This window comes from Bradysia coprophila, unplaced genomic scaffold (genome assembly GCF_014529535.1).
Source record: "Bradysia coprophila strain Holo2 unplaced genomic scaffold, BU_Bcop_v1 contig_324, whole genome shotgun sequence".
Classification (NCBI taxonomy): domain Eukaryota; kingdom Metazoa; phylum Arthropoda; class Insecta; order Diptera; family Sciaridae; genus Bradysia; species Bradysia coprophila.
The window spans coordinates 454,629-467,133 of NW_023503584.1; the positions used below are offsets into that span (position 1 = coordinate 454,629).

At 39.2% G+C, this 12,505-nt stretch overlaps 2 protein-coding genes across 3 annotated transcripts; both read right to left on the minus strand.

The window, feature by feature from the left end:
- Positions 1-196: 196 nt before the first annotated feature.
- Positions 197-989, minus strand: LOC119079706. Its single transcript, XM_037187765.1, has 2 exons — positions 417-989; positions 197-349 (listed from the first exon to the last, which is right to left on the minus strand). Exons 1-2 carry the CDS (start codon positions 889-891, stop codon positions 261-263), a joined length of 564 nt encoding a protein of 187 aa, XP_037043660.1. The 5' UTR covers positions 892-989; the 3' UTR covers positions 197-260.
- Positions 990-1,683: 694 nt separating this feature from the next.
- On the minus strand, positions 1,684-5,342 carry LOC119079704 (nucleolar MIF4G domain-containing protein 1 homolog). Of its 2 annotated transcripts, none has more exons than XM_037187762.1 (9): positions 4,927-5,342; positions 3,961-4,862; positions 3,441-3,872; positions 3,249-3,376; positions 2,991-3,187; positions 2,515-2,887; positions 2,292-2,450; positions 1,994-2,221; positions 1,684-1,932 (listed from the first exon to the last, which is right to left on the minus strand). In XM_037187762.1, the coding sequence occupies exons 1-9, from the start codon at positions 5,241-5,243 to the stop codon at positions 1,741-1,743; spliced, it is 2,928 nt and encodes a 975-aa protein (XP_037043657.1). In that variant the 5' UTR covers positions 5,244-5,342; the 3' UTR covers positions 1,684-1,740. The 2 variants fall into 2 exon arrangements, with proteins under 2 accessions (XP_037043657.1, XP_037043656.1); XM_037187761.1 differs by having other exon boundaries at positions 3,940-4,862.
- Between the last annotated feature and the right edge of the window lie 7,163 nt (positions 5,343-12,505).

Sequence of the window (12,505 nt, forward strand, 5' to 3'; positions counted from 1 at the left end):
CACACTTCAAACTGGTAATTCGGACGGAATTACCATTTCAATATTTTGCACGGTCAGTGTTATGCAGGAGGTACTAAGAGATAGATACGCGCATCTCCATTGGCGCTACCTTCCAAATGCTTTCCCGTGACTGACATAAAATGCAAGTACAAAACCGCTCTGAATGCTACGGATCGGATTGATAGAATTAGCACACTTTGTCTTAGGAATCAAAATCATTTTCATTCGGATTTCCGGCTACAAGAATTTTCCAGGTCAAATTACTTGGAAATTTTCCCTTTCACATCTTCGGCTCTTTCCCGGATTTTTGTTTGTATCTCCGCCGTGGTTTTGTCAATTAAGTTGTCAGCTGAAATACGCGAGAACAATTGTAGGAAGACTCAAAGCACCAAGTTTGACTATAATAACAGGCATACCGGTTTTCTTCGTCGATTTCGACAATTCATTAATCGTCTTTGTCGCATCCTCCTTAGCATTATCAACAAAACGTCGACTGGTTATTGCATTTGCTTCCCGAATAGCATCCCAATTCTCCACTAAACGTTTTTTAGCTTTGTTCTTTGTCTGTGCTAATTCATCAACTGGTGAAGAAACATTGTCATCTCGATTCACATTCGTTGCCGCAGCACTCTTCCGGTTTTCGTCTTTCGGTGTCCTCTTCTTTCTTAGGCCAGCCGATTCCCAGTTGTCTAAAACCATATTTTTCGTCTTGTTCCATGCGCTACCGAACCAGCTGAGCAGCAATCGATCGGCTGCTTGAGTTGATGGATTTGGCAGTGGTGTTGGTATTTGAGACGGGACATAAATTGCAGGAATTTGGTTAATGCTTCGAGCCACTCTATACTTGGGGTTTAGAGCGATCATTTTTTGAGCAAAGCTTAACGAATTCATTGGCTTGAATTATCGAAAAGATGACCAGAATTTTGAACGTGCCGACTGTTCCGTGAACACACAAATTTGTAACTTAAAACTAACAGCGGAATACTAGATTGATGCTTGACATTCTTTGTTAACATACTATCAGAAAGGGCTAGCCCGAAGTCTAGGCTATACAAGCAGTATCGAAACATTGTAATTAACACACTATTTTCGTCTTGACAATTGTTATAGACAGCAACGACAAAAACAAAGAATGACAAACGGCTTCATTGGTAAGGAAAATGATGTTAAAACAATTGAAGTAATAGATTTTATATCACCAAAGCAGCTCTCTAGCTGCCTTGGTATCACACATCATCTGGCGATACTTTAATCGAAAGACGTAAACAGCTGCCCAATGTTGAACAGCTTTTAGATCTTTGAGGCCGTTTCGGTGCTTCCTGTCTCGCAAAGATGTATGAAACCTTAGAATAATGTATGGCATGTCACGCTCTGTCGGTAAATGTTCTGATAAGTTGTGGAGATGGTAAGGAATTTCCCATTTTCAGACTGAGTGACTCTGACTCATCAATGTTTCTTATATTTTCGAACAGTAACAGGTCCACTCCTTCCTTTCGGAGTCAGTCAATATTGAGTTGTCATTTGTCGATGCGACCTAACTGATTCGTGAGCTCATACACCCTCACTTTTCGATGCTTCCGCAGAATTATGGACAAGACAACTAGCTCTGTAGAACTGCAAGAACAAGAGGAATCCTTGGTATTTACTTAGGACTCGCACAACTTTTGCAAGATTGGAAAATCCGTTTTTATTGCCACCAACCGTTTTTATTTCACAGTCCTCGTCTTCGCTAATACAAAATCAAAATTGTACCAGCGAGTCAACAGTCTGCAGTGCTTTGTCTGCAATGTCTATACGTTTCTTCAGCAATTCCATTTTATCTTCCGTAACACCACTCTTCCTTCCTCCCTTCAGCAGGAAATGTTGCATGAACAGTCGAATGCTCTCTTTGAATGCCTTCAATTTGACGCTGGGTGCAATACGGTGAAAGACCTTGGGAAAGCATTAGAAAATCAATTTTATCGTTCGTCAAGTGACAATCCAAAGTACAAACCTGTTTGCAGGTATCTTCATGATTCAGCAGTAGCCCCAGAACTGTTTGACGGACGAGACGCAACGTTGGTTTATCCAGTTCGGCGAATTCGACCACCTTCAGAACGGATAATGGCTGTCCGCCGTGCTCGATCAGATAGATTAGAAATTGGGCCAAATTTTTGATTTGAATGTTCGTGTGAGAGTTGATGTCTTTGATGCGATCCCAAACGGCAAATTGTATCGCCAGCTGTTCAATGATTTTTCAAAGGGAATTAAAATCTCAACCGAGCTGATGATCACTCAATGCGCACACCAACCTGATATTTTCGGTCAACATCGCAAAACTTTTGCGACAGAACGGCATAGTAGGGATTGAAAATCTTCTCCGACAAACAGCAATGAATAATCACCGTCACAATGACCCGATGGTCCTTGATCGCCAGCTGATGTAGCTTTTCGAACGCTTCAATGTAGTCCTGCAACGAAATTCCGTCTCGTTAATTGACATCATGCAACTCATGAGTCAAAGAATCAACTCACTTCAGCGGTCATTAGCACACAGAATACGTTCCGTCTGTCGTCCGTGTTCATCCTCTGCTTCTTCGCCAGTTCCAACATCTGCTCACTGAATTTCAGTTGCTCCTTCTTGCCTGACTTTACCGTCTTTGCGACCCCAATGTCATCCACATTGCCCGACCATGCCGATCCGACAACCCACCACTTACCACGCTGATCGGCTTTCAACAGATCGTCCAACGTAATGTTCAGCGATGTCACATACTTTCCGTTGACCAGCAACGTTTTGAGGATCTTCCGTAGATGTTCAGCCAACGATGGATCGTACTGGGGAATTTTGTTCACGTTATTGTTCTTAACAGCCAACAGCACGTCCAGCATGTACTTTAAACGGGCGCTGAGAAAATGGAAAGGAGGTCAGTTGAATGCAGAAGACGGTGTGGTGGAATTAGCACAACTCAAAAGAAAATGGGCGGCGTCAATTCAACGAAAGTCCTTACTTGTTCTTCAATTCATCGGATGCTTCATTCGTTTTCGTCTGTAGTGTTGCTATCAATTCCTTCAACGCGATCGGATCGTCTTTGCGTAACGCAAAACCTATTGACTTCAAAGTGAGCAGCACACATTCGACGGACTTCTCGCATAGCTCAGACGTTAGTTTTTGCAGAATTTCAAAGATAAGGCCGTGATGAAAAAGCTGGAAGAAGTTTAGGTATTAGAGTTGCTGTTACACAGGCAAGAGGATGTTTCAGACTCACTTTGAATGTGTACATGTGACAAATTATGAATATTACGTTGTCCAGTTGCTTGTCTTCGACATCGTACGCATGCAGATTTGGTAACATGCTGTTGAACGTCTCGATCGTAAATTGTAGGAAGTGTGCCCCTGGTGAATAACAATTTGTTTTAGATGAAATATGTTCGTTGGAAGAGAGATGTTGTACACTCACCAACTTCACTGCCAACGTTTCCGTGTAACGCAGCTATTAACAGCATATGCTCAAGAACCATACGCTCTGGTGCCAATACATTGCTAACCAAACTATCGAAAATCAGCGACGTCAGCGTAACGTTCATATCGTACCGCGGATTCTGCATGTACAGATTGTCGATATCGCCAACAATTTTGTACATATTCGCCTCGGACAAGCGATTCAGCCAACCCTTTAGCTGTTTCTTCAGTCGATTCAATTTTTCCAATTTTTTCGAATCGTCTCCGCCCTCTGCAGCTAGTCTGGCGCGCACATGTGGAGGAATGTATTTGCCGTCTTTCACGGAAGTTTCCGGTTCGATGACATTTCCGTCTTTGTCGCGTTTACGGCCGTAAATGTCCTCCCAGGACTTTGTGGTTTTCGTTTCAGCTTCCGAGTCGTCAGCTGATTCTGAAAGTCAAAAAAATGTTTTTTTTTTTATTTGTTCCTGGTTAGACTGAGAGTGTAAATGACAAACCATCGAAATTGCCATCGATATCGTTGTCAGATGGGCAAGAACCACTCTCCGATTCGCTAACCGGTTTTCTAACAAATTTCCCTGGCTCATCGACGGACGAGTCGTCATGACTTTCATTATCGGATTCGCTCGATTCAGATTGTTTAGCGGGCATCTCCAATTTCTGTTTCTTGATGTTTGATTTTCCAGATTTTTTTATGGGACGCTCCTCAGGAGCTTCATCACTGCTTCCATCTTCTTCTTCACTTTGCTCGTCCTCAACTTCCTCAGCTTCGCTGTCTCCAAATTCACTGTTTTCGCCATCACTATTTTCATCCGCACTATCCATGAGACCAAAGTCATCGCCTTCCGAATCATCACTCTCATTTTCTTCGTTTTCTTCGGCACTCTGCTCGAATTCCGAATCAACGCCGCTCAAATCCGAATCTAAATCTTCGAATAATTTTCCTTCCTCCTTCTTCAACTTAGCCATTCGCTTGCTGGCCTTTCGTTCATTTTCTTCTTTCGCCGCTTTCTTTGTGAGTGCAGTCGACTGCTTACTTTTCTCCTTTCCTTCCTTCTCCGTTTTGCCTGATAAACCAGAAGCAATTTGCAGGTCTTCGTCGAATCCATCGTCTGAATCACTTTGCGCAGCTTCTTTGGCGGCTGTGTACATTTTCTGAATATTTTCGGGTAGACAAAGTTCAAGCGCATACTCTAAGCCATCGTTGAACATTTTCGGAACGTATTTGTCGCTGCGTGTCTTGTCAATCTTCAGTTGCTTCTCCAACTTCCTAATGACTTTGTCTTCCTCTTCGTTGGCAGATTTCAGTTGACGGACTCGTTGCTTTCGCATCTCTTTTTCCAACGACTTCTGTTTCTGCTTTTCCCGTTGCCGGTCTTGTTGAAGACGATCCATTTCGACAGGTTTCGGTTTCTTGGCGCTGAAATCATAAAATCAATTAACTTCATCGTCTGACAACAAAAACCTTTGCTTCCAATTCCCACCTAATTCCTTTCATCTTCGATTCCATCTCTTCGTCGCTCAGTTCAAAGTCAGATTCAATCTCATCGTCGTCTGGCATGTTGACCTCATCTTCCTCCTCGCAAGGCTCTTCAACATCCTGTTCCTTTGGTTTATCGTTTTGATGTTTTTTACCTTTCCCATTTTTCTGCTTCAATCTGGCACGGTATTCGACCCGTAATTCCTTTTTCCGTTTGTGAAAATGAACTCGATTGGCTTTCTTTTGCAAACGTTTATCTTTACGTAGTTCTTTTCGTGTTTTTGGTCGTTCGACAACCTTGTGCTGACGTTTCGCAGGCATTTTATTTAAGATTTACATAAACAAAATTCGATCAGAAAGTAGCTTCTACTGGTTCGCACATGGCACGTCTTTTATTTATGTTTTTGACTTTTGAAATATACGAACTGTCACCGATTCCACCTCAATTCAGTGCTGCAATCGTTGTGATTAAAAAGTGTTTTTCATGCTTCGGGGCCGAAAATGAGGGCAATTTTTTGAATTTTCTCGGGTTTCCGGCCCTCTGCATGAAAACTTACATGTGCACCTGTTTGGGACGGTTGATTTAAGGCACTTTCGCTTGTAAGCCTCACTTCGTTCGGCCTACAATCCGCGAAATTGCCTAAAATCAATCGTCCAAAACAGGTACACAAATAACCAGTACGCGTTGTACGGCTAAAATACATACCAAGCCTGTAAACTTTGAGGTAATGCAGATCGCAATTTTATCAATGAATCCAATGAATGTACAAACCAGGTATGGTCTGTCCATACAAACCAAGGCTGTATACTTTGGGGAGGTCACGCAGATGCAGATACGCGGGTTCGGGTTACACACCACGTTTCATACAAAAAATTCCCCACGCCAAACAAATTTGTTTGTATGGAAAAGGTGTGTTCCCGCGTATCTAATAAAATGGCGATATGCGTGACCTCCCCAAAGTATACAGTCTTGCATACAAACCGGAGGAAATAGCGATTTCATATAAACAAACTCACCCTTCAATGAAAATCATTGATAGGTGAGTTTCTTTATATGAAATCTCTATTTCCTCCGCTCAATACTACAAATTGACCTGTACTACAGTATACTTTCATTGCATTTTATTAGATGCGAGGCAGGGAACACACCTTTTTCATACAAACAAATTCACCAAAATAACTATTTATGGTGAATTTTTAATAGGAAACGTCTAGAAAAATTATGTTGAGCATTGTGAAAGCGCCTAAATCCATCAATGAACTTTATATTAATTTGATGATAGTTACGTTGAGAATTAAATTGAACAAAGATTTTTTGTAATGACTTGTAGACCTGATTTGTCGAAAGCTATCGAAAAGAGCAGAACCAAAGAAATTGACTTTATGAAATGATGTTGAAGTACGAGCAATATTTCAAAGTTTCATATGACGAGGTTTCTACGATCACTGTGGTCCGTTATCGCAAAACCAAGCTGAACTTTGCTAATGAGTTCAGTTCATTAGAAATTTTGTATTGAAATGCAGTTAGAGTCAAAGTATATAAACACTGAAGGCTAAAGGTAAGTAAATACGTAAAAACATTCGGGTGAATTTGTGCTGAGTTCAAGGTATATTGATACAGATACTACAGCACGTTGTAAATATATGTATTAGCGTCATAGGAAATTCACCCGAAAGTTTGGATCCATATTTCTTGCTATTCCCTGAGGGTTTGCGTTACCTCAGTATGTTTATACAATAAAAGTATATGCTCTATAGGCATGGTCTGATGTTAATATTTCTATGGAGTGGAAGAAATAGCGATTTAATGTAAACAAACTCTTCTCTCAATGAAAATCATTGAAAGGTGAGTTTTTTGATATGAAACCGCAATTTCCTGCGGTTTGTATGAACATACCATACCTGATTTGTACTTTCATTGTGTTTATATACCTTGGTTAGAGTTACCGATAGCCGCCATGGTTTTTTTACGGCCCCAGTGAAATAATGGTGATCGGCGTAACCTCTTCATATACAATTTTGCAATATTCGCTAAAGCAAAACTTAACTTGCGGTGTATAACAACACATTTTTTCAAAAATATTCTTATTTCGAGTCCCGCAGTAGTATTATAACCAATAGTTATTTAAGTAACGATTGAGTAGGCCGAAAGAGTCAAGGCTTTAAACTTTGGGGAGGTCACGCAGATCCAGAAACGCGAGTGAACCACCACAGTCAGAGAAATGATACGTTGGTCAGGCCTCTCACACCTCCTTATTTCCTTATTTTTCCTTATTTTTATTTTTATAAAAGCCTCCTTATTCCTCCTTATTTTATTAACAAATCCTTACTTTCCTTATTTTTCGCAAATTTCATTGTATAAAATCCGCCTTACATTAGGCATTTGAAATGAATTAGTGTCATTGTAAAGGGTATTTGCTGCCCTCTATTAGATCAGAGTTGAATTTGTTGTATTACTTGTCCATTTAAGCGCGAACATAATGTAAATCGTCCTCTTTGTTTCATCGTAGCCGATGACTACGGTCAGCGTTAAAATAAATGGTAAAAAGTGAAGAAGTTCTTTTATTTAGAAGGCGGAATTACCTCAGTTCTGTTCATCATCGACGGAAATCGAAATTAAGAAAAAAAAAATTCGAACTCTAAAAACATAGGTAACACCTATTCGTATCAAAAGCCTTTACTGTGAAACTCTTCATTTCTTTTACTTCATTCTCTGCCGGAGGCAATATAGACAGCCCCGTACGAAGTCAACTTTCATAAATTCCTATTTAAACAGCTATATACCGCTATATTTACCTGTATTTTCCTATAAATAAACATTTCACAGATGAATATGCTATTATATAGCTCTATATGCCTGTATATAGCTCTATATATATATATATATATATATATATATATATATATATATATATATATATATATATATATATATATATATATATATATATATATATATATATATATATATATATATATATATATATATATATATATATATATATATATATGTCCATATATGGAATGCCTGAAACACCCCACACACATAACAAATTATTTCCATGTTAATAGAAACTCTCTAAGTACCATTTTTCCCAATACCGGCAGCCATTTTGTTAGGAGACCGGAAATTTTACCGACGCTTTACATTCGTTAATACCTTTCAAACAAAAAAAAATTGAAATTCGGTCAAAATTTACTCGAGATATTGACAAAATACTCCACGTTCACTGTACGGCCGAGTAGCCAGATAAAAGCTCGCTCCAAGAGACCTAGCTCACGCTCCGGAGAACATAATTTCAAAAACTTTTTTTTCCCTGATTGGTACGGTCAATACCTATCTATTAAAGCTAAAACAAACGAAATATGTTCAAATGTGGCCGACCTACAAGCAAAAACTGCTTGCCGCCCTGTGCCTGTTTCACACCAAGGGGTCTAACTCACGAGTCGGTCATCCGATTTCCATAAACTTTTTTTTTGTCGATCAGTATTGTAAATACCTTTTACTTGACGTATCACTTACAAGTGTAACGTTTGAATGTCCGGAGATATCTGCGAAAAACCGTAAAGCACTTATTGGGCCACAGCTCGGGAGGGGTCGATCCAAAATCACTCATCTTCGAACTTAGCCTGTCTTTTGACATTACCAAACGGGAAAAAAAAGAATTTTCAAAATCGGATGCGTTTTACTCAAGTTATCGTGCAGACAGACAGACGGACAGACGGACATTTTTTTTTCCGCGGATTTGGCATCTCTAGACAACCACAATAGGTTTCCCCTTACTCAGGGAGTCCAATTCGACGTGTTACAAACGTATGCGTAAACCTATAAGACCCCAGTACTTCGTACGGGTCTAAAAAGGTGGTGTTGTAGCTCATGATCGTTCCAACATGACTGGTTTAATATTTTTGTGGTTCCACGCCTCCTCTCGGCTCGAGAGTCTCGAGTAGAACTATTTGATTTAACATGTAAATCACCCTTAACATTGTCTCAAACATGCGTCCTTATTACAAACAATTGAAGGTTTTTAGCCTTATTTACATTTAATTCTTTCAAATTTATACTTTTATACTGTCACCAATTTATTATTTTTTCGAAATTCGAACGGGATAACAAACAACAGCTTTTGCTGTTAACGAGATCAAAATCTAATCCAGCAAGATTTTAAACTTGAGTAAGAATAGGTGAATTGGGTCAAGTAAGAATTCACGCCGTAAGTATTACGTCTTAAATTTCAAAAATTTTGTCGCATCGAAAACTGATTAAAAACTGCCACCCTACAAAAACGATAAGTACGTCAAAATAAACAGTGATGCGTTTAAGCGTTTTATTTTGAATTTTGAAGCGCGCTTACAGTGATAATTGGTAAAGCTGAGCTTTGTTAAGAATCTAATTCAAGCCTTAAACGCGCCCAAAATATTCAAATTTACATTGTGATAAAAGTTAATTTTACAAAAACGATACGTCAAAATAAACAATAATGCGTTTTATTTTAAAGTTGAGGCGGACTTCCGATGTTAATTGCTGTATCTTAGAATAATTTCGATTTTTATCGAAAAATTTCTCCTCATTTTTCCTTAATTTCAACTAACAATTTCCTTATTTCTCCTTATTTTTGTGCTAAAACCTCCTTAATTCCTTAATAAGGAGTCCAAATTTAGAGTGAGAGGCCTGACGTTGGTATGCTCCTTCTATCTCGCCACAGGCGTACCAACTTATCATTTCTCTGACCACAGTTGGTGATAAAATCAAAGTATATAAACACTGAAGGTAATGCAAATCCACAGTTACACACGGATCCAAAGTTTCGGGTGAATATAATCTTTATAACGTTGGACACAAGTCAAATTCACTTTGTTAGGTTGCAACACATGCCAACACTCAATACTAAACAACGCAGTTCCAACAACATGATCATGCCAAATGTCACGGATGCAACATAACAAATCTTATATTCACCCGAAACTTTGGATCCGTATTTCTTGCTATTCCCTGAGGGTCTGCGTTACCTTCAGTATGTATATTTTCCTTGGATAAAATGACGGTCACCTCACCTCATCTCCTTAGAGGTGTGCGCCGGGTGGTTTTTCTTCTATCGGCGTAACCGTCGGCGTTGGGTCTAAATGACACCCTAGACCATTGCACTCTTCAGAAGACTTTTAAGTAATAAACTAAAGAATCATTTTTTTTAGTTTGTAGAAATCGGCGCGAGGAAAAGTTCAAAGTTATAACGGATACGCCGACAATTTTCGAGAGTTTCTTCAAAAAGTCAAAAAATTATCGGCGTAAACTCTATAACTTTGTAATTTGCCTCGCGCCGATTTCTCCAAACTAAAAAAATTGATTCTTTAGTTTATTACTTAAAAGTCTTCTGAAGAGTGCAATGGTCTAGGGTGTCATTTAGACCCAACGCCGACGGTTACGCCGATAGAAGAAAAACCATCCGGTGCACACCTCTACATCTCCTGTGAGTTGTGTTCCCGCGTATCTAATAAAATGGCGATCTGCGTGACCTCCCCAAAGTTTACAGCATTGGAAAGAGTTTTATATATGCTGCCTGCTGGGGACGAAAGTTGATAAATATCAAGGCTGTATACTTTGGGGAGGTCACGCAGATCGCCATTTTATTAGATACGCGGGAACACACCTTTTCCATACAAACAAATTCACCAAAATTGAATTTGTATGGCATGGTGAATTTTTTGTATGAAACGTGGTGTGTAACCCGCGTATCTGCATCTGCGTGACCTCCCCAAAGTATACAGCCTTGGAAAAATATGAGCCCAAGGGGCAGATGCCGTATGTGTGCATGTTCGAACCAAAAGTCGAAACCACTCAAGTAAATTGTTACTCAAGGTGGCTTTCGCTTAGGGTTCACAGATTGAAAATTTTAAAAAGAGGACATTTGACATGAAAAAAGAGAAATGGCTGCTAAGAATTTCGCGCCGGTGTCATTCACAAAGTAACCTGCGTGATTCACAATATGGCATTTTGTAAAATGAAAATATCACTTTCTGACTCACACAAGTCGTTTTGTGAATAGAACACTATTTAATTGAAAACGAAGACACTTACTTATTATTTGACTTAACTCAAACTTAACTAAAAGCATTGTATTTCTACTCTAAAATACAATCGAGATATAAACGGAGAAAATTATCACCACATAGATGAGGTGATAACGTCCAGATACATTTTGGTGGAAAAATGGCTCTCTTCGAATAAAAATCGAATACTCGAACCTAATAAATCTACATTTGAGCTTTTTGTACTTATCTTCAGTTAACTGACTTGAATTCCAAAAGATTAATTTCATGTCAGTATTCACTTCATCATGGTGAGAATATCTCTGAAGACATCAGTGAAAATTAGTTTTGAAAATATCCTTAAGGATTTCATGTGAAATGTCTACTATTGGTGTGATCCAGGCACAGGGCGGCAAGCAATTATTGCTTGTAGGTCGGCCACATGTGAACCGATTTCGACTACTTTTGCTTTAGTAGATAGGTACTGACCGTATAAATCAGGGAAAAAGTTTATGAAATTAGGTTGACCGGAGCGTGAGCTAGGTCTCTTGGAGTGAGCTCTTATCCGGCTACTCGGCCGTACAGTGAACGTGGAGTATTTTGTCAATATCTCGAGTAATTTTTGACCGAATTTCATGATTTTTTTTTTGTTTGAAAGGTATTAACAAATGTGAATCGTCAGTACTATTTCCAGTCCTCTAACAAAATGGCTGCCGGCGAACCCTAGCAAACTTTCGCTCCGTGATAAGGCATCTGAGGTAAATTATTTTTAAACGATTTGTCTTAGAATATGTCCCAGTACCGACCCCAAAAGAAATGTATTCTCTAGGTGTGCCGGTCGATCTAGAGGGCGATCATGTCCACTGGTTGCTGGTTCTCACGAACGGCTTTTTACATTTCTTCAAATATCTGAGTTTTTGTACCGTCGAACACCCACGAGTGCGTACTTCCTTAATGCTTAATATAATCACACAGCGATTAGATTAAATCCATTTTTAGCAATGTTTACGCAGCGTGCGTATAACATCATGTCATTTTTAACACAATCGCACTTGAGATTTATAACCAATCACAAGCAATTAGTTATCATGTAAGACTCAATGGCCTCTAAGCTGGTTAAAGAGCTCTACAGGGATTCTGAAACAATGAGAAATAAGAAATCTGCTAAGGCTGACACAGAGAGCTGGACACTAAGGCATAGACGACAACTAAAATTCATGACGTTAGCATTCAAAGAATTCAAAATGGAAAGTGTTGTTGCTATTTACTATATTTTGTTGTGTGGTTCAAATTAAATTGTTTTCAACCAGAGCCTGTTTCAAATAATGTCAATTTCCACTAGGAGTCTAATTTTAAGTTGCCTGGGGGTTACTTGTAATTTTCTTATTTCCTATTGAAAACCAGGAGATTTCCCTGACAATGGATGCGACAAAAAAGGAGCTGGAAACAAGGGATCTTTGATCTGGGTTTCTCCTTCTCTTCTGAGGAGCCTCCCACAATACCTAATCTAATCTAATTGGCTGATCTACTGGTTCGAATTATATTTCATTTTCTAT